At 37.4% G+C, this 23,227-nt stretch overlaps 1 protein-coding gene across 1 annotated transcript in view; it reads right to left on the reverse strand.

The window, feature by feature from the left end:
* Positions 1–23,227, reverse strand: part of LOC149562341 (Insulinase (Peptidase family M16) family protein) — a 333,865-nt gene that overhangs the window by 72,649 nt on the left and 237,989 nt on the right. The window contains exon 19 of the mRNA XM_089825868.1: positions 20,589–20,693. Within this exon, the coding sequence (XP_089681994.1) occupies positions 20,589–20,693 (105 nt within the window). The remainder of the gene's footprint in view (positions 1–20,588; positions 20,694–23,227) is intronic.

The raw sequence follows: 23,227 nt of genomic DNA on the forward strand, positions 1-23,227 counted from the left end.
TGGACCTACCTTGCATTGCCTGCAAAGGGTAGAAGTCTTGCACCTCAAAACGTTTTGCAAAGAAGAATACACCACCACCTTGCATTGTGCGCAGAGGGTGGGAGAGCTCTTACAGCTCAAAAGAACACAACATCGCCTTGCATTGCCCGCAGAGGTTGGGTCCACCTTGCATTGTCCGCAGAGGGTGGAAGAGGTCTTACACCTCAAATTGAAAGAAAGTAGTACCACCTTGCATAATCTCTCATCTTTCCATTGCATCTGCTCCCTAGAAGAGGAATCCTAGACACATCTGATACTCCAAACTTTGTGCCATCTTGAAAGCATTTCACAAAGATTAATAATAGTCCAAGAGAAATCAATGCTTGAATTATACATTCAGCATATCATAAATTAATAACATGAAAGATTGAGGAGCTTGACTCAACCATAGAGAATAATTATCTCTTTATACTTCTCAATTTGTCCTTGGTAGGTTTGTGAGCTGTTTTATGTAAACCGTATACATCACTGCCAATATGCCACTATTTGTGAAGATTATACATTTGTTGTCATAGAAAGCTCTAACAAATCCCAAATACTTGTTTTTTGGTGAATCGCAGACTTAGGTGAGTAGGAAATAAAGTCTTTCTCCTTCAATATGTGTAACTGGCATAAGTTGTATTCCTCGTAATTTTCCTAATCAAAGGCATGTTCAAGTTCTTTTCTAGAATCTATTTATCTTAAATCTCACATGAGGCTCCCAGTGTAGTTGGTAATGTCTTAGATTGAGCAGCACTCTTCATACAAGCACAAACTGACATATTCTATTGGGTTACAACTAAAAGATGATACTAACATAGCCCAAGATGAATATATGACTTTAGTGGAAGCAAAACCTCAGACACAAACAATTGCATCCTTGTTTATTACATTTGGATTATGAAATGATCACAGCCTGTATGCCACTGGTCTTAGTCAAATGAACTGATAACTATCTGTGAATTGATGCGTATGGCTCTCAACAAAAATTAAATTGCTCCCACAATATAACTATAATAGTATAGAAGGAATGAGTATATTCAGACGTTAAGTTTAGAGCTTACAATGTACTCCAAACAAGCATCTAATCATTTATTTAGACTCACTCTTGAGTTTTCAATTCATAAGGACTTAAGTTAATAATGTATGATATATCACATTTAACCAATGCTTTAAACAATAGAACAAATGTTGAATGTAAATGATGAACATACAAGTACAGCTATTGGCACCTAATGTTCACGTGCGAGACTTGGCAGTTCACACGGTGCTGGTTTTGATTGACTAAAGGTCACGCAACTCTTGTTGTTGCTGATGGTCAAGCCCCTTGGAGTATTGTATCAGTTTGCCCTTATCATGAGAGATATCCTACCAGCTTGTGGTGAGAGGTATCTATACTACCGCACATATGATGGATGCCTATACACCCGCAATCTCTCTGCAACGCACTATTATCATGCCCGAGTTTCTCTTAGGTTAGCTGACTGCCCTTGCCAAACTCCTTCTAACTCTATGATAAAGAAATGAAACCAGCAATGCCCTATCTTATACATTTTGGCCTGTATTATTATGTCTGATACCCTTTGGAGTGGGTCAAGTCTGTGGAGTTAGCCTCTGCTGTATTTGGTGACACCTGCTTCCACATTCACACTGCAAATGGACCTTCTCGTATGGTGATCCATCTATTACAAGGAGAGGCATGTAACTCCAAAACTAACTTATTCATTTCTAAACTAAACCCAACTGAACACAGTACATTAGTCTGCAAAATTCGTACCTAATTCCAATAATCTTAGTAGAGATTTTTGGTGCTACGTCTAGTCTCCACACTCTTCTTAAGGGGTTTCATCCTTAAGAGAAAACCAATCATATTTACGCAACCAAGATTGTCTTCAAGATATTGATATATTTCATGGTGACAATCCCAAGGAGCTCAGCTTTTATAACCTCGATAAGAGAAGTACAAACAACTAGGCAATGTGGGATAAAAGCAATTTTCATCTTCTAGTCACTTAAGTTGTAATAACCCCAACTGGTTATAACTTTGTGGAACACCAAATCCTTCTCAAATTTAATTGTTTGACATTTTGTCAAACACTTTGCAAGCAAGCTCTAATACCACTGTAATAACCCCAACTGATTATAAGTTTGTCAAACATCAAATTCTTTTCTAATTTAGTTGTTTGACATTTTGTCAAACACTTTGCAAGCAAGCTCTAATACCAATGTAATAACCCCAACCGGTTATAACTTTGTGAAACACCAAATTCTTCTCTAATTCAGTTATTTGACATTTCATAAAACACTTTGCAAGCAAGTTTTGATACCACTGTAATATCCCCTATCAATTCGGACCTCAACTTGTTGATCCCTAGGTCAAGGAATATTGTCAAACACCTCTAATACGACCTCTTTTCTTGTTGTTTTTGAGTTTCAAACTGATTGTGTTTGCTTGAATTGATATCAAAGGGAATCTAAAAGCCTGTTATTGATTACTACTATATCTAAGAAAAGAACTAAATGCATATGCAATTCTCTTTTGGCTTTTCAAATGCACATAGATGAATTCTAAATGAAAAATGTGCACTTACAGCCAATTGGTATTTTGTCAAACACTTGCCATGCATACTATTATGTCAATCATGGAAGATATAAATATGCACATTACATCAAATATATAGACCTACAACTTATCACTCCTTTAGTGAGATATTTTCTAATTCAATGCTTAACATAATATTCCAATGCTCTTGGCTTTGCAACCCCAAAAAAAACTAGGTAGAAATGACATTATAAATGTGATATAAAATTTGTATCTACAGCTACTTATGACAGCCACCTTTACAATGCCAAATGACCAATTTAAATGATGCAAATCGATTGTAGAACCAGATATACAAATTGCCCAATGAAAGAGATGAAATTGCAATCATAATCAAGCCAAGTACTGTAGCGAGGGTACTATTCACGGCACTATAGCAGCCAACAATAAATGTATTCTCCAATTTAAGCACAAATGGAACTCCAGAATGAAGCTTTCCTAAATGCCAAATTTAGTGGATATTTCACCACCTCAAATGGTTGCAACACTGAAGAATTGATGCTCTCCAATGGCTAACTGAAATCAGAAACACTTAGTTTCCTCTCCCAAGTTTATATGAAATGCAATTGACAATCATTAGATGCCTAACAATGAAGCTCTCGCCTCTTATTTATTCTTTTCCTTCACCCTTCTAAAAGGAAATAAAATATTATTTAATTGCACTCTCTACAAGCTTCCCCCTTTCCAATATAATAATTAGCTATGCTTCTAGAAAATGCAATCTCTAGAAGCTTCCCCCTTTCCATTGCAATAATTAGTTGTGCTTCTAGAAACTTAAATTAATTAAATTTAAAGTCACCTTTAGATTTATTTATTTATTGACTTTAATTTAATTTAATTCTACTTATTTCTCCACTTAGCCTTCGGAGAATGAAAAGCTAAGAACTCCATTGAGGGTTTAAAAGATGGGGAACATTACAGTCCGCCCTCCTTGAAATTGCTTGTCCTCAAGCAATCCAACAACACAATGAACTCCAACCTCCACTTGGATCCCAAATGAAGTAGTACGTGACATTCCTGTGGACACTAAACCAACTGCAAACCAGCATCATCAAGACCAACCACATATCCTGCAGCCTAGCACCCAAAACATGTGCTAATGATGTAGAAGTCAGAATGTCACCAGAAGGCAACTCCGTAGAAGATCTATGAAACCTCTTCTTCCATGTATCCATCTACATAATATATATTGGACTGGAATCCTGATCATCACCAACATGTGTTGAAAAAGATGCAACTACAGGAGAACCACATGCACTCATGCCAACTGTATGAACAATAGGTGTAGCCACATCAAAATATATGGACACAGGAACAACACTAACTGCCGCAACAGAAAACTAAATTGAATCTGCAGTTGATGAAAACTCATAATCATCAACATGTGCACCATCATCAACAACTACATACATACTGCTAAACTCCTCGTTGAATGGTTCAATTGGCACAGAACTGACTGCTGATATGACAGTATCCTCGCATGCTCCTACTCCCACTATTGTTGCATCGCCATCAAATACATGATCCGGGGAACCCATGCCAACAAATATGTCATCTGACTTAACCGGACACGAATTCTCATCACCTTCCTCCTCAATTGTGCCCAACTCATGCAGTATCTCATAAGAAATGTTCTGTAAATATGAAGCCGCAATTGTGTCATCACATTTCGCTCTTCGAAAAAGTGATATCATGCTCTACTCAAATCTTGGATTCGAAATTAGTTAGGTCATCTGTTTGTGATTTTGATTCATCTCATTCACTAGTACATCCAACTGTTTCACAATACCCTATATCTCAGAATCTTCAACCCTTGGCGGAGAAGTATGCGCTCTGCGGGTATAATGAATACCAAACCTTTAGTCACCATCCATAATGTTGAAAACCAAGTCCTCTAGCTGTGGGTCAAAAGAAAAGTGATGAGCACTCCTCACTCCAATTCCGCTAAAAACTCTCAATCTCTGTCAAGTGCTCATCATCAAATTGGGAATCAGATGATGGCTCCAATCTCTAACTCTGGACTCTCAACTATTGGTCGGGCAAGATCCTGGGAAACCCTCTCAACAAACACAACCACAAAATCCCTATTGGGAAGCATTGTAGCCAAGGCCTCTAGAATCTTCCTCACCAATCGTTGTATAGCACAAGAGCCCCGAATGAGAATACCCTCAAATATACTATATGAAACCTCTTGCAAATCCGAGCTCCCAAGCAAATACTCCATGAATGACTCAGTACAGTAGAAATTATATGTAGAAGCATCAGTCAACTCCCCCGCAATCCAAAGTTGATCCCTTTGAAAATGTGACAATGCCAATTGTCTAATGCTACCAGCTGTATGAAAAGAAGAAAAAGTTTCACTTCCAATAGAAGGAAGCAAATCACTATAAGAGCTTTTCTCCACTAATGCTCTCATCTCCTCTATACATATTACACTCATATCCTAGACGAATGTGTTCGCTACATCATCACGTCCCTCATCCTCAACCATAGAATCAAACTCACCACCAACTACAATATGTAACTGAACAAGGTCTGGGGTGGTGTTGATTGTACCCATTCTAACTCCATGGTAACCTTATCTAATTGTGATTGTGAATCCTGAAGAGCCAACTGAGTATACTGAAGAGAGTTTGTAGTCACCTCAAGCTCCCGGGTGAGCTTAGTCACCTCCTCCTCTTTACCTAACAACATCTCATAGCAGGCGCTATCCCACTCCAAAGGGTAATCCATGTCAGCAACTGACTGAGAGTAACTATGCTTCAAGATCCTAACAGCCTCTTGAAGCGCATGAACCTCTACTACAGAAAGAGTACTATTACCATGCTCATCAAACATAGGAGCACCCGAACTAGATGTAGCTAGCATCTGACGAATAGCATCATAATGATCAAGAAATGAAGAAATGTCACTATCACTCACCTTCAATTGATAAGTCACATGATGCCTTTATAACCCCAGACTTCTATGTAAGCTTTGTTGTCTCACTAACTACACTGTGATAGGAAATTGAATCAAAACTGTCTACCATAAGATCACTCATACATGTCCATCGTCAACTCTGCAGATAGCACTAGCAAGTGTCATACTAAATATAGGTACATTTGCATCTAGGACTCCTGTTGGGAAAAACTCAAGCTTCCTTCCCTGCAACCTTGATGTCGGCCCTCTAAAGGCAGAAACCATATACCTCGTTGCCCTTTCAATTGTCTCTAGATCCGACAAGCTCTCTGTCAATCTCTGTTGATGAAGCTTAGGTCTCTCCATACTCTCTTGCAAAGCATTAATCTTCGCTCTAACTTCGTCATTACTCCACTGACTTCTAGAACTGTCAGTCCTCCTATCTCTGACCATGGCTAAAAAATGCTAGAGTGCTGGTCACTCCAAATGCAACAGAAAATCTGACAATAATTAATATTTTCCTACCCCACAAGATGGCAATAAACAGCTCTGATACCACTGTAATAACCCCAACCGGTTATAACTTTGTGAAACACCAAATCCTTCGCGAATTCAATTGTTTGACATTTCATCAAACACTTTGCAAGAAAGCTCTGATACCACTATAATATCCCTTGTCAATTCAGACCTCAACTTATTGATTAGTAGATCAAGGAATATTGTCAAACACTTCTAATACGATCTCTATGCTTGTTGCTTTCGAGTTTCAAATTGATTGTGCTTGCTTGAATTGATATCAAAGGGAATCTAAAAGATTGTAATTGATTACTACTATATGTAAGAAAGAACTAAATGCATATGCAATTCTCTTTTGGCTTTTCAAATGCATATAGATGAATTCTAAATGAAAAATGTGCATTTACAACCAATTGATATTTTGTCAAACACTTGGCATGCATACTATTTGTCAATCATGGAAGATATAAATATGCACATTACATCAAATAAATAGACCTACAACTTATCACTCCTTTAGTGAGATATTTTCTAATTCAATGCTTAACATAATATTCCAAGGCTCTTGGCTTTGCAACCCCAAAAAAAATTGGGTAAAAATGACATTATAAATCTGATATAAAATGTGCATCTACAACTACTTATGACAGCCACCTTTACAATGCCAAATGACCAATTTAAATGATGTAAATTGATTGTAGAACCTGATATTCAAATCGCCCAATGAAGGAGATGAAATTGCAATCATAATCAAGCCAAGTACTATAGTGCGGGTACTGTTCACGCCACTGTTTACGACACTATAGCAGCCAGCAATAAATGTATTCTCCAATTTAAGCACAAAGAACTCCAGAATGAAGCTGTCCTGAACACCAAATTCAGTGGATATTTCACCACCTCAAATGGTTGCAACATAGAAAAAATGACGCTCTCCAATGGCTAACTGAAATCAGACCCTTAGTTTCTTTTCCCATGTTTATATCAAATGCAATTGACAATAATTGGATGCCTAACAATGAAGCTCTTGCCTCTATTTATTCTTTTCCTTCACTCTTCTAGAAGGAAATAAAATATTATTTAATTGAACTTTTTAGAAGCTTCCCCCTTTCCATTACAATAATTAGTTGTGCTACTAGAAACTTAAATTAATTAAATATAAAGTCACCTTTAGATTTATTTATTTATTGACTTAATTTATTTCTCCACTTAGCCTTCGAAGAATGAAAAGCTAAGAACTCCATTGGGGGTCTAAAAGATGGGGAATATTACATAAGTTACTTTTATAATAAAATAACTTTAAGTCATAAAGTAACTTTATAAATCCACTTTATAAAATAAAGTGATTTAACTATAGCAAAGCTCCTCTTCTAATATATTTCCCAATGAAACCAAATAAACCCCTGTGACTGGTTGGCATCCTCTCAATCAATGCCCTTAGTCTATTCAGATGGGGAGATAGACCAACAAGGCGCTAGTAAGTCCTAGCACTGAGAAGGGGGCATTACAATCCTCCCTTCTTGGTATTGCTTGCCCTCAAGCAATCTCAGTGTCGGATGCTGCAAGATTGATTCACCCTCCCAGGTGGCATGTTCATATGGCAAATCTTTCCAGTTGACTAAATACTCCCTAATAGATCTGTTATGTAGCTTCCTCTCCCTGATCTTAATCGCCTTGGCTGGAACTAAAACCAGTTTCCCCTCCTAATCAAGTGGGGGTAATCCAACAGAAGGCACTACATGCTGACCAATCGCCTTCCTAAGACAAGACACGTGAATAACATTATGAATTCTACTATCATCTGGCAAGTCCAACTCATACCCAACCTCTCCAACTCTCCTAGTAATGCGATAAGCACTGTAAAATCTAGGCTAAAGCTTTTTAGATCCACTCCTCTTCAAGGAACTCTACCTCTAAGGTTGGAAACAAAGGTAAACCATGTCGCCTAACTCAAAACTCCGCTCTGTCCAATGGCGGCCAGCCTACATCTTCTGCTAATTCTAAGCATGTAGGATATTCTCCTGAAGAGACCGGAGGGTGTCTTGCTGATCCTGTATCCAATCTCCAACTAATGGTGCTTTGTTGTCCTGTAGGGCTAGATCTATGAATGATAAAGGATCGCAGCCATAAAGAGCTTGAAATGGTGTCATCCGAATTGATATGTGGTAGGAGTTGTAGCAGTACTCCCCTAAATATAACCATTTAACCCAAGCTCTCTGTTGCCTCGCTACATAGTTTCGGAGATAACCCTCCACCCATTTGTTTACTATCTCAGTCTGCCTGTCCATTTGTGGGTGGTAACTCATGCTGAGTGTCAACTTCGTACCTGTCAATCTAAATAATTCCTACTAGAAGGTGCTGAGAAATCGCTATCTCTGTCGCTCACTATGGTCCAAGGTAGACCGTATAGATGAAAAACCTCTCAAAAAAACAACTTGACCACCTGAAAGGCCAACCACTCTGCTACTATAGCATAGAAATGGGCAAACTTAGTCAATCTATCCACAATCACCAAACTAGAATCTTTGTTCTGCACTCTCAGCAATCCAGTAATGAAATCCATGGAGATACTCTCCCATATCTGTGTTGGAATAGGAAAAGGTTGTAACAATCCAGCTAGGAACTCGTGCTCCAACTTGTTTTGCTGACAAGTCTGGCATCCTCTGACATGCTGAAGGACATCGTCCTTGAGGCCCTTCATAGAAAACCTCTCTCTAACCTACCTATATGTTTTGAAAAAACCTGGGTGTCCAATTGATGGTGCATCATAAAGAGTCTCCATAATTTTTTCCTTGAGCTTAGACTCCGACACGAGATACATTGTATCCTTATAAAAAATCACATCATCGATCACCTTGTACCTATTGCCCTGGAGCTGCCCATCCATGATCTGACAAGATCTGACAAGCTCGAGTATTCTTAGAATACTCAACCAGTAACTAGGACTTCCAATCTCTCGATATCTCTGAAACAACACAACACTCGACTATTGAAAATCTCCTGGAGAGCACATCAGCAACTATATTGTTCTTACCCTCAACACACTCAATGTCAAAATCATAGGCCTCTTACTAACCCACTTTTGCTGCCTTTCATTGAGATCCTCCTATTCTGAGAAATATTGCAAGCTGTTGTGGTTAGTCTTAACTGTAAATTTTCCGCCCACCAAGTACTATCTAAACTTGGCTAAAGTGTGCATAATGGCCAACATTTCCTTGTCATAGGTGGAGTAGAATCTCTCACTAAGCGTCGGGCTCTCATAAGCTATTGGATACATATCTTGCATCAGAACTGCACCAATTCCGCTCTCTAAAGCATCACACTCTAAGACAAAAGGGAGAGAGAAGTTGGGAAGTGCCAAAACCGAGCATGTGCTCATCACCTTCTTGAGCTTATCAAAGGTCACCTCTGCATCATCTATCCACATGAATGCCCCTTTCCATGTGAGATCAGTGATAGGGGCGCTGTCTAAGAGAAATTGTTGGCCATTTGTCCCTCATTCATCCCATCATCAATAACCAATCAGAGATATTTTCAATGGGTTGTTTTCTTTGTTGTGGGTTAATACGCTAAAGTTAGTGGCTAACATTTCGTGTTAGTTAGGTTCCTCCTTTAATCGAGTTGGTTTGGGTTCTTCATTGACCGAGTTAGCTTGGTTTACTCTTCACCTGAGCAACTCAATTCTGGTTCAGTTTGTTCTTTAGCAAAGTGAACTCAATTTCTTCCTTTGCCGAGTTAGCTCATTTTCCTTCATTGACCGAGCTACGAGTTAACACGCATTTTATGTCAGTGTTAACATTTTGTGTTAACCATTTTCACTATTTCGAAGAAGTGCTTTCATGCTCTTTCTAAAATAGTGAAATTTGCTATTTCGGAAAGTGTCTTTTCTTCTAAGAAATGGTGAAGTTGTTGCTACCTCCACCATGCATTGGGAATTTTGTCGACTATAATATTTGTGCCACGTGTCAGATTCTTCTTGTGCCGAGTTTCTTTGGATCAAATGGTTCTTGTATTTCTGCATTCCTGCCTTTTGCTTTTGCGAAGATGCGATGACCGTCAGATTTAGATGCATCTTTGGAGATTCCTTGCTTCATCTAGGCTATCCATTTGATATAAAGAGGATCTTGATCTATGGTTGGGTTTTATTCATGCATTGGTGATTTTTCGCAATATTTGGGTCATTCATTCCAAAATGAAGATTTACATCGACAGCTCATCTTTTTGAGGCAGAGCTGATTCTTTCGCGCAGGTCAACTCTGTATTTTCCCAGTAGGTGAACATCTCGTGTTATCCCACCCCGCCTTTTCTGACAAATGCAAATTCATTTGTTGCAGCCATGACAAGTTACAAGGACCGTTTCTTCATTGCAAACCGATATGTTGGGCCTTGTCCTATCGTGTTAATGCTTCTCCATGCCTCTTTATGGATTGTAATGATCAAATCTTTTGGATTTGATCCTTTTACGGCTGAGTGCATTTGTTTTTCCCTTCCTGTTACTTCATTACAGCAGATTGTATTTCATGAGTAGATTTAGTTCTGATATTCATTTATTGCTGCTCTCTGCAACTTGACTCCACCTTGGATTGAGGTTTGAACTTAGATTTGAGTTATGCATGAACTCTTTAAAAGGTAGTTATAAATATTTTCAAGAGGTTCTTCGTTGTTTGTGTTTTGCAACAGCATTATGCTCTGCAACTTTGCCTTCCATTAATGAAACTTCTCATTTGCTTACCTATTCTTGTCATTCTATTGTCTAGTGTATGTATTTGCCTTGTAGTGAATGTTTTCTTTCTGTTTTCTTGATTCATATATGGTGTTAAGTTTGTTAGAAGTTGTTGCATGGTGAAATATCTTTCCTTTAAGCACTACAATCAATTCCAAACCTGCATGTGGTTCCTTGGAGAGAGAATAGAGTCAAGACTAGTGTATTCTGGATTTTCATTGATTTGTACTACAGTCATAGGCATAGTTGTAAACCCCCTTTCCCTTCAGCAATTTTCTTTCAGTTTACTTCTCCCTTTTCCTTCCCAGCAGTAGTTTAGGTGCATTTTGATAGTAAGGAAGTCAGCCTTCTCTGGAGATTTAGCCTCAGAGCGCAAGTCCCACACTTGGAGGTTGTTTCCATGCTACACAAGGTCACTTGAGGGTCATACCTCAAGCAAGGGTGCAGAATTTTGTGTCAACAAAAACCTCTAGCGAACCTCCTGTAATAAGAGCAAAGACCGAAGAAGTCACTCAAATCTGATACATTCCTCAGAGGCGACCAATCTAGGATTGCTTGTATCTTTTCCTAGTGTACCTTCACCCCATCTGCACCAATCACATGTCCAAGGTAAAGAATCTCAGTCAATCCGAAGTCACCCTTAGATTCTTTTGAAAATAATGAATGCTCCTCCATAATGCCAAGTACCTCATCTAGATGCTGCAAATGCTCCTCCGAAGTTCTGCTGAAACCCAAGATATCATCAAAGAATACCAACACACTATTGCACAACTATTTTCTAAAAATATGGTTCATACATGACTAAAACATGGTCATCGCATTCGTGAGGCCAAATGGCATAACCAAGAACTCATAGTGTGCATAGTGGCATCAGAAAGTTGTCTTATGCACATCCTCCTCACGAACCCATATTTGATGGTATCCAAATCTAAGATCTATCTTCGAAAAATAGATTGCCCCATGTAATTCATCTAGAAACTCATCAATACGAGGAATAGGGTACCTGTTCTTAATGGTCCTCTTGACGAGAGCATGGTAATCAATACGCATGCGAAGAGTACCATCCTTCTTCTTCACCAAAACTACCGAAGAAGCAAAAGGGTTGGAGTTGGGTCTGATGTGTCCCATGTCTAGGAATTCTTTAATCGTCCTTTCTTTTTCCTCTTTATAGTGCCTGGGGTGACGATAAGGAGTGGTAATGACGGGTTTGGCGCCCTCCTCTAACTCAATGATATGCTCAAACCCTCTATCTAGGGGAATACCCGGTGTTATGTCTTGAAAAACCTTTTTGTGCTTATGAAGAACCGGTTGAATGTCACCATAAAGGTGTTGTCCTGAACCTAATCAAGCCTTAGAGAAAATAAAACAGTGTGCTGAGCACTCCATGTCATGATGCCTCATAATAGCCTCCATCCTGTGAGCTGAAATCAACCTAGGTTCACTCTCTACCATAGCCTTGAAAATACCTATCGGCCATCTTGTAAGAATTTTAGCTGCATCTTATCATGATCAACTATGTACCAGCCAATAGTCTACAACTATTGTCTACCCAACATGGCATCTAATCCATCCAAATCAACAACATAGAAATCTGCCTGAAGAAGGAAGTCATCAAAGTGAATCGAAAGCCCTGGCACTTTCCCAGTACACCTTAATCTATCTCCTCATGCCATTCTAACTTCGAACTCAGGTATGTCATCAACCTGTAACTTTCTCTTTGAAACCCAATGCGTGCTTATGAAGTTATATGATGCACCTATATCCAAAAGACACACAATATGTTGCCCTCTAACTACACCCTTCAAGCGGAAGGGGTGACCTATGGGATTGCTAGAAAGGGAAGCTATGATAGGGGACTATCCCAGAGTAGATTCCTTCTTCCTCTCTTTAGGAGGTTGCTCCTCACTTTATTCCTCATCGCTGTCCCCCTACTGCTCATCCTCCTCTTTCGAAAGAACCTCGACATAATGTATTTTACCTTTTGTCAAGGCATCTGTGATCTGGTGTCCATGGCTCCCTACAAGTGAAGCATAGCTTCTTCCTCCTAAGTTCATTTTGTGTCTCAAAGTCCAATCTGGGAGGGGAAGTCTATGCTGATTCTTGTTCGTTTGGAATGAACTAGACCGCTTATAAGGGTTCTGGGAAGCTGTAGTATTGAAGAAGGTGATTCTAGATCATGTGCGATCTTAATAGCATCATCCAATGTGTTTGGTTTAAGGACCTTGACCAAACCTCTAAATTTGTCATGTAAGCCCTCAAAGAACAACATTACCTTACGGTGTTCTGTCATACCAGAACCATAACCGAGATCCACTAAACTCATTAATGAAGTCATCTAGAGATCCACCCTATCGCAACTGTCCCTATATTAGACCTCAATGTCCTTCCTATCAAAATGGGTGATCAACTTAGAGTAGAAAGTCTCGTAAGATGTAATAAGACCATGATCTTGGGTGATCAGCCCATGATACCACCAATCATATGCTACTCCCTCTAAATGCATTATGGCGAATCTAATGGTTTTTGTCTCTGACATGGGCTTAAGTGTCAGGTAGGTGTCTAGCTTGTAAATCCAAGCTCAAGCGGATGTCTTACTGCTGCCATCGAAAGTGTGGAGCGATAATTTGTTCATGGCATGCTTCAAGTCCCTATTTTGTGCCCTAGGCTCCTATCTTGTTGCGGTCTTTTTGTCTCCCTCTTTGATTCATGTATTAAACAAAGGACAAATTTTGTTTAATCTGATCATGGAACAAATCTCATTCATCGTACACAGCCATAACATTAACCGAAAGTAACCCTGGTGCCATGGGTTGGGCTACCTCTTCCTCGACATTAAAAAGGGGCATCATTTGCTTGTTAGTGTTCTGTATGGGGGCCCTAGCAGCCCAAGGTGATCCTACCACACTACCACCTCCACTATGATGACTCAGTGCTCTCCTGTGAGTCACAGCTAGCTGTTACATAGCACTTATAAGCTGCTCAAGTGCAATAGCGATAATATTTTGTCCATCTCTAATAGCCCGCAAGGTTTCCCTCACTTCCTGTTCCTGTTCATTCCCATCATGTGACATTTAAATGACCTGTACCTGTTCAACCTGTTCACCCTATTCAACCTGTATGCTTGTCCCAAAGGTTAGCTCCTCCATTAATTCCGTCAAGTTGGCCATAACCGGTTGGATATCCCAGCATTAAGTTGGTAAGACTCGTAGGATTCCAATCTGCAGTTTTGGGAACCAATAGATTGGCAACTCTACTGGGGAGTGCTGCAAAACAAACCCTAAGAGTTTCTAATTGTAGACTAGTAAGAGTTAGATTCTATTTAATTTCTTAAAACATTTTAATAAGTTTATTACAGTGCATTTAATTTCCTTGAAGATTTTGATCTCTCGTACTTATTTTATAAATTTTAAATTGCTTTATGAAGATTTGATCTTGTAGAAGCATTGTATGTTTTTCTTTAAGCTTTTTCTGCAGATTCAATCTTTGGTAAAGTATGCTCTGCTGGAAGGAAGAACTCAGATTCTTGAAGATTATTCATTTCCTCCATTTGGAGGTGGCGACTCTATTGTATTTTGATTGGTACTTTAACAAAAGGAGTGCCCGAAATCATCAGTGACTCCACTAAGGGAGAGGACTCAAGAAGAAATGGTAGATGGTCTTTCAAATGTATCAATCGTTTGAAAGAAAGCCTTTTGTTCTAGATGGCATCAGGCCATTGGATTTCAGCAATTTTGATTATAAACCTAGCAAGTTATCTCCAAAGCTTTCACAACTGGTACCAAAGTTCCATGGAGAATGGGATGAATCGACAATTTGACATTTGGATGCATTCTATACAATTATAGAAGATTATGAGATTTGTGAGGAAGATCAAGTGATGAAGTTGTTTTTCAAAGCATTGAAGGACGATGCGAGACAAGCATACGAATCATTACCCACGCAGTGTATCTCGTCTTGGAAAGAGTTTGAACAATAGTTCCTATATGAATTTCATGATATAAGCGAGGAAGATGAAATGTGTTATGAACAATATGAAGATCAGAATTGCAGCATAGAAGATCTCAACATGTCTCCACTGGATACCTGTTTTAGTTTGGAAAGATATGAGGGTGAGACTTCAGCACATTTGTTTTTGAGGATGATGAACGCTTACCATGAGATTCCATCAGAAATCAAACCTCCTTACAAGAAATTTCTGAACAAAATTGTCAAGTTGAGAATCTTGCCAATGGAGCCAGATGTAAAGCTTCTTCTTCAAATATGGGAAGAAGCTATTAAAGATGAAGAAAAAGATGCCAAAATAATACAAGAACATAATGATGTTTCAGATTCAAATGTAGAAGAAATTGAAGAAGAATCCAATCATGATGAGACTAATAAGGAATTAGATTGTGAAGAGCATGGAAATGATGAAGAGGATTCTCTCAGTGTGGATGAGATTTCAACCTTGTTAGACATGGAACATCAAAAGTATGTTGAAAAGGGTGGTCAAATTTTTCTTCCCATACACAAGGAAAAGCAAATTAATGAGACAATAAATCTATTATATGAAAGATTCAGTGAACAAGAAAATTGATTCATCCTATCAGATCCATATTACTTTTATGAGGAGGAAAACAATGAACTAGAAGGACCATACACTTCTCAGAAGGAGGACATGTTTGTTGAAGATGTGCATTGTGGTCTAAGTATAGAAAGAGATATGTTTGGATACAATTTCAAAGAATGTTCAGATCCTATATATGATGAACTAGCAGAAGGGAATGAAGAATATAGCTCTTATACATTTCCTGATGAGGATGGAAACATTCAGGAAGAGGAAGAAAGTGCATCTGAGATAACATATGAACATGAAGAAGTGTCAGATGAAGGTTCTCGTGAAGATATTCCTAAGGTTGCTTTCTGATTTTGAAAATAATGAAAATCATAGCATATGTGGAGAAATATATTCAGAGGAAGAGCCATTTTCCAATCCATTTTATGATCAATATTTGCATTTAAAATGTGACGATGAGACGGAATCGAATGTACATAATAAGGACGTGTTAGAAGTTAGTCCTGAAATTTTTTCAAATATCTCAATTGATCAGATTTTTGATAAAAAAGAAGTAATAGTTGCTGATTGTGAGCAATCTTCAAAGCCTTTTTGTTATGAGGAACAACATCTAGTGTATGGAGATCAAGCGAGTTGTGCAGGAAAAATTAATTTGGATGTTTGTATGAGTAATCAAAAATGTGATTTAAGGGATTTTCTATATAGTGAGCAACACATAGCACCTAAAGATCTATCAAAGGCTAAACAAGAGTTAGATGCCAAGGATTACATTCATGTAGTAGAGACAGTAGGTATTGCTCATAATAATAATGCATTTGCTATAGGTATGAAGTATGAGCAGCATACCGAGGTAAGTATTCCTAAATACTCTATGATAACATTTGTTAATAGTGTGCTTAAAGAAATACTTTTAATATTTTGTCATATTTCTTTTGAGGATCTTTCTTTTATGTATAGTGATCAAATAATTAAAGCAAGAGATATGATGTGCAGATTGAATCATAATGAAATTTATTTCTTTTCAAATAATCCTATTGATGAGGCAAATTCTAATCCTAAACAAATGATGAAAGAAAAACACGTCATTTGATGATTGTTTTTTATTTGCTAACAGATCAGATTTTACTAACGAAGGATTTGACATCATATTCAGGCCTTTCAAATTGTTACATGATCAGAATAAGGAGTTTGATAAAGGAAAGAAGTGGTTTTCACATTTTGGGGGGCCGGGGGCCACCCTATTTTCACCTTGCATCATGTTAGGGATGAATGCTTGGTCTGCTCCTTCGGAGATAGCAGGAATCTCGCTATGCTCACAAGGAGCATACATCCCCAGAAAGAGCCACTGATGGAGCATAAAAATTTTGCAAATTATAGTCTCCTCTCACAACATTTTTCATTTATGCAAATATGCACGAGGATATACAAAAATTGGAAATTAGCATGAACTGAGTTGTCTATGAGTGGCACCCAGATTGGTGGCAATCATCTACAGCCTTATATTTCTGTTATAAAGGATATAGCAGAGGGAATAGCCATGATTTTGCCTGGTAACAGGGCACTTATTGATGTACATCATAGACACCAACAGAATTGGTGGATTCAATTTATAAATATCAATGCTATGAGTCAGCATCAACAATCTTAAAGCAATCCTTGGAATATATTATATTGATAAAGTAGCATATTCAGCATCGAAACTAGAACATGTAAAAAGTATGGACAATTTGGGCAGTACTTGAATGATGAGGATGTGTATACATTGTCCTAAACTTTGGGGTGTGACCATATTGTTTGCCTTCAAATATATATCAGATGTATTCAGTTCAAATTAAGATGAACAATAAATATTCTATCAGAGACTGGGTGAATAGGTGTCTTCAATTCTTGCAGATTCAGTAGTAAAAGATATGCATCCAGATTCGTCTGCAGCATAAATCATTAGTTGATGAGGATATATTTAAAATAGCTACAGCAATGAAAGATATTGAAATATGAAAGAAAAGTATGGATTGGACATAGAATTGAAATTATCTGGGATTTGTATGGAGTGAGGAAGAACATGTGAAATCGTGTGGAGATTAATACACGGAGACGAATATTTTCAGTTTGCAATTGACACAATAAGCACATTGCACCAAACAGCGTACATTCCTATTTGAAACTTATGGCACCTTCAATATTTGCAGTGATGATCGAATGATCTGATGAAGACGGAGGAGCCTCATGGTATTGGCAATATCTGTTCACGTGGTGAAGTACACGGTCGAGTTTTCATTTGATACCGCCAACAATGATGCATACTTTGTTCATATGTTCCAACTGAATGCAACGTGCAGGAGCGAATATACAGACGCACAGGATTATGAAGTTGACAAGCTTACAGATTTTGCAGGATTTGAAAACCAAAGTGCTTCACCTTCTTCGTATGCGGAAGATGTCACAATTAATGGAGGAGCCGGGTATGAATGGATATCTGGAGCAAACGATGAAATTGATTCTCGGGCATGGACTTTGAAAGCCTTCTCTACACTAAGGATGAGGAGAATATAAAGGGTCCAAGTTTCTCAAAGTTAACGATAACAAAAATAATCGCGCTGCCATTTGAAGCCTCCTAAATTTGCATCATCATTTACTATCTAAATAGCAACTAAATGCTATCTTAATATGGAGAAGATGAAACTGACCAATACTTCCAGATAATTACATACTAAGCAGTCAAAATATATTTTATTAATGGGCAGTTGTGACTATATTAAGAAATTTGAAGCGGTGTGTTGCTTCAGATTTAGCTTTCATACCTTTCCGATACCTATAAATATAGATGTAAAATCAATTCATACAATTCATATTCATATCAAATTTTTACATACCCAAGTTATATATATGCTCTATGATATATTTTATTCTTTCATTGGTAAAGAAATGATTTTTTAAACTAAGTTCATGAATTCGGATTATTGAGTAAATATATTTATGCAATTCTGGAGTCAAATAATGTTCCTTATGGCAGAAATTTTGACATTGACCTATTTAAAATCACGCAATCCACAAAAACTTCTTACAGACCAAGTCAATTGATATGCCATCGAAATTCATCACATTCACTGATAGATAAATATTTCATCCTGCTAACCTCCATTTAATTGAATGTCAAATTTCTGTTTGGAGATATATATCATTCGTTCATTCATAAAACACAAATAATCGTGTTTTAAAATGATATTCCCAGCATCTGCAAATAAACTTTGAAATAATGGCAACAGAGTGATCTCATCTGCTGCACATAGTTTCAAAATGACAAAAGGCATGTCACCCCTGTTCTATTTTAGGCACAAGCCCATCAGGCCCATCCTTGATGCATCTATGGGAGTACTTTTAGATTTAAATTGACATTTGAAGCTAGTGGCATGTTTAGAGATATATACCCCTCCAATTTTTGATGGTAGGAGAACATGATTGCTTGGGCTCCAAGAATTCATAAGATAGATGTAGTGCTTCCCAAGTTGCTACAGATAGATGACAATTATACTAAAGTGGGCAGTGGATTGGTAGAGCCATATCTCTAACATTAATATGGGATCCTCATATTCAGTTTGGCATTCAAGTGCAGTAAGCATTCGGTTCAGTATGTAGATGCAGATTGCTTAAGCGCAAGAAATCTTTGGGAAGGGCATACTGTAATGTCCCCTTTTAAGGTATCGGCTTTTCCTAGGGGTCAGCATATGACCTTGGTCCTTGTAGGCTAACATATGAATAGGGGACGAAATCTGAGGGTGTTCTGTGGCTCATTTTTCTGACCTTTTGGCGCTTATTTCAGTATTCTTTAGCTCAATGTCCTGGTTTATTTGGGGTGTTCCTTCTAGTATTGTTCAGAACATTTTGATTCACACTTATATTTTTAGTAAGTCATCAGGATATTTTGCTCATAACTACTATTTATCGCAGGTCGCCAAGGTGGTCAGTTCGCATCATATGTATCTTTGAACGGTGCTCAGATCATTCCCATGAGTTGATATTGGCATTTATTGAGTAGTTAATGATTTGAGTTAAATTATATTAAATGAATTTATAATATGACAGCATAACGGGGGGTTAAAGTGATTTTTAAGTCGTTATCAAAATATGGCTTTCTTTTGGTGTAAATAATAATAAAGTGTAATATGGACATAGGTGGCGATATTGGGAGATATACGGTGAGTATACAATTAATTCATAAAATGACTTCAAGTTAGATAAAATTATATAAGATGTCAATTTATTATTATTCCTTATCGCAAGTAATATAAATATTAGTAGTGAGGAAATTTAAATAGGGATTCTTGGTTGAGATTGTAGGTGCGATGGAGATCTTTATCTCTAGAAATATGAGCGTTAATACCGTTCTGGTCACCTTCAGCTGAAAAGGACATTTATGTTAAAATGTAATATTAAATATAATGACATGTGTCATATAACTTGCATTGAGGCATGGCAATACGAAGAGTTGTATTTACAAATAAAGAGTTATGTTTTAGAAACTGTAGACCTTCGGTTAGAATGTAAGAGTTTCTCTTTATGTTATATATATCGCAACAAGTGAAAGGCATTGTACACTTGAATTTTATTATCAATAAATAATCTTTTGTTTTGTGGCTGGATTTTTCCCTTCATTCTCAATGGGGTTTCACAGGATATTTATGTGTACCTCTTGCATCTTCTTTGGTTATTCGTTATTGCTGTTTCTTTGAATTCTGTGAAAAATTCCAACAATTCTGGAAATTTTGTGAGAATTATAAAAGGAGATTTGAGGAAGTCGTATGATATACTTGGCTTATCTCATTTCTCACAAAGAAGCATGAGAGCTTTGACTTTCATTTAAAGGAAATCTTTGGATGGAAACCCTTGGAGTTTCCTGGTGGTTTGGATGGAATACCAAATTCATCTTTGGTGTGCAATCATCCAGAATTCACCATTTCACTTCATCATTAGACTGTTGGAGGTTTCAACTAGAAATCTCTCTAAGTGATTTTATAGGCAAGCTTCAGATTATTGAAGGAATTTCTTATTTTCAAAATGTTAAAATGTTTGATGCTTCAATCATTCCACTCCACTAGTAAACTATCTCATTTAATTAATCAATTCCATCTACTCTTACTGCTTATTTAACACACCCCATTTTCCTATTGATACTATAGCTCATTTGATCTATTTGGTTTCCATGCCTTATCATACTGCAACAAGTTTTTATCATAATGTTTTCCCACTTCCATGATGACAGTGAACTAATTTCTTACCTTGATCACGGCAAATCTTTCCTGCTTGACTTCAAAGTGTACTATCTTTTCCAAAATCTTCTCAAGCAAAATTCTCATCTTGTGATTGTATCCAGTGACAGTCACCTGAAAATATCCATGAGCAATTATGAATTAAAAGTACTGCAGAATTTCATGAAGCATGTCTTATACTGATGAAATACTATTTAAAATATATAGTGAGACTTGTACTGGTACAAATAAAATACATGTAAGCTTGAAATGGAAACTCCAAAAAAATCAACAAATTTAGTTTCACAACATTAGAAAAGTTGCATTTTGAGACTTATAATTGTGCTGGAAAACCTCTAAGCTATGAAATATTGATGATATAGTTTCCATAAACTTACTTCAGATGCAAGCTATGCTACTAGATAGCTCCCATACAAGTTTAGCAGAGAGAGTTTCCAGAGAGGTACAAACTATGAACCTCCTCAAAAGAAGTGTAATAACCATCGTATCATTGGAGTAAAGCATGGATGTTGACTCACCCACACAACTTATTTTAATTAGTTAGAGAGATTTATTGCTGATCCAAAACACGAGAGTAAGTTTCATGAATTTGAAGTTATGATTAGTCTTTTTTCTGCCATACTGTCAATCTTGAACACAATTGTAAGCCTTGAACAATAGCTTGCAGTTGTAGCAGGATAAAGAGCCAATATGAACTTTACTACTTAGTAAGCTAATAGAGGGTGTAAATACCAATCATGGGAATAGCTGAAACAAGTGCCTATCATCAAACATTTCCACAAGTTGAGAATATTTTCCAACAGTTATCAAAGCTTAATCAAATTGGTCTGTAAGGAAGTACTTCTAGTCGAGTGAACACCACAGAAAAAGCAATTATAAATGTTATTCTATGGCTTTCTTGTAATTACTCTGTCATTCTATGAATGCATGTATTCTGACCACCAGTCCACCAAGAATACACATCTCTGACCCTAATTAGATTTTCACCAATGAATTTCATGTACAATAAACCTCAGCAAAGTTTAAGAAGTTTGGATGTTTAACAAGTACATGCTATGCAGCTGCTGCCTTCTATAGGATTATATTCACAAGCATTTGTTAACCACTAACAAAGACATCAGTATCTTCACTAATAAATAAGGAACAGTTCTCAAATCTAATGATAAACAAGTTCCAGTTTGTCAGTTTTCTTCACTGTTTCTTTTCCCTTAACTAAAATAACAAAAGGCTAAAATAGTCAAGCACCGCATTCTCATCATTGTTAGATTAATCCTTCAATGCTTTCTTTGTTATAGAAAAATAAATGAATTTCACCATAGAGAAACCTTGTACCAATTGTCATCAACACGGAATTCGTAAAAGCACTACACCTGAATGTGCACAGCACAAGTGTATTGTGATAAAAGAATATCATTTGGGATTCAACCATTGACAGTCACTTCTCAACTGCTTCATACAACAGACATAAATATTATCATTAAAAAATCCTTCCATCCCACATTAAAAACATGTACACCAAACAGTAGCTCTTGCATTAAGAAACTTAAGGTGCAAAACAACCTAGTAAGAATAATCTCTATGTTGCATGGGTATGTGTACCCACACCCCTGGAATGCGTACCCAAGTACCGGGTACTCAGTGGAGAGCATCACAGCTAAGGAACTTTTTAAAGATTTCTGAATTTTGTTTAGGTTTTTAACATGTGCATCATCTTGTTGTTTATCAAACTTAATTCAATACATAATCAGTTTAAAACTTTGATACAAAACTGATTGCCAGTAAACTTTCTCACTGTTCAACTCAGAAGTTTATCATCTACAATATGCTAAGTTGACAATTCGGGTTCAGGGTTCGGGCTCGGGCAAAAAAAAAAAATCCCATTTGGTTTCATGGGTAAATTTGTGTGTGTGTGTGTGTGTATGCATTATATATACAAATATATATATATATATAAGAGAAACCCACGGGCCCTCCCGGTTCTGCTCTGGGTCCTCTTGGATTCACCACAGGTTCGCCATGGGTCTGTCCGGATTCACCTGGGTCCAGGCAGGGTCCTTAATTTGGACTCTTGGTTCACCCAGGTATGCGCTCCGGGCAGTGTCCTTAATTTGAAATGTGGGTCTGCTCGCGTTTGTGCTTTGTGAGTATATATATGTTGTGTGTGTGTGCGTGTGCATTATATATACAAAAAAAAAAATATATATGCATTATACATACAAAAAATATATTTGTGCATTATATATTTAAAAAAAACAGAGAAACCCGCAGGTCCTCTTGGGTTCATCGTGGATTTTCCATGGTTCCTCTTGGATTTGCCACAAGTCCTCCTAGGTTCGCTGTGGGTCCATCCAAATTCGCCCAAGTCCAGGTAGGGTCCTTAATTTGGACTATGGGTCTGCCCGGGTGTTTACCATATAAGGTAAACGGATACTTATCACATTAATAGATTACAATGTAACACAGAACAGATACTTTATTCATATAAGCACAAATGCAATCCAATTACAATGATAATCCATAAATCCATTCAGACGATGTATATATACTTCCCGAAGGGGTGACTCAACTACCACGCGACCTTTCTGATACCCACTCAACCTGTCAGTTACAATATAGTTTTTACTGACAACATCATCCCCCCACAAAGT

Source organism: Cupressus sempervirens, chromosome 4 (genome assembly GCF_028749045.1).
Source record: "Cupressus sempervirens isolate cs-2001-9-10 chromosome 4, ASM2874904v1, whole genome shotgun sequence".
Lineage (NCBI taxonomy): Eukaryota > Viridiplantae > Streptophyta > Pinopsida > Cupressales > Cupressaceae > Cupressus > Cupressus sempervirens.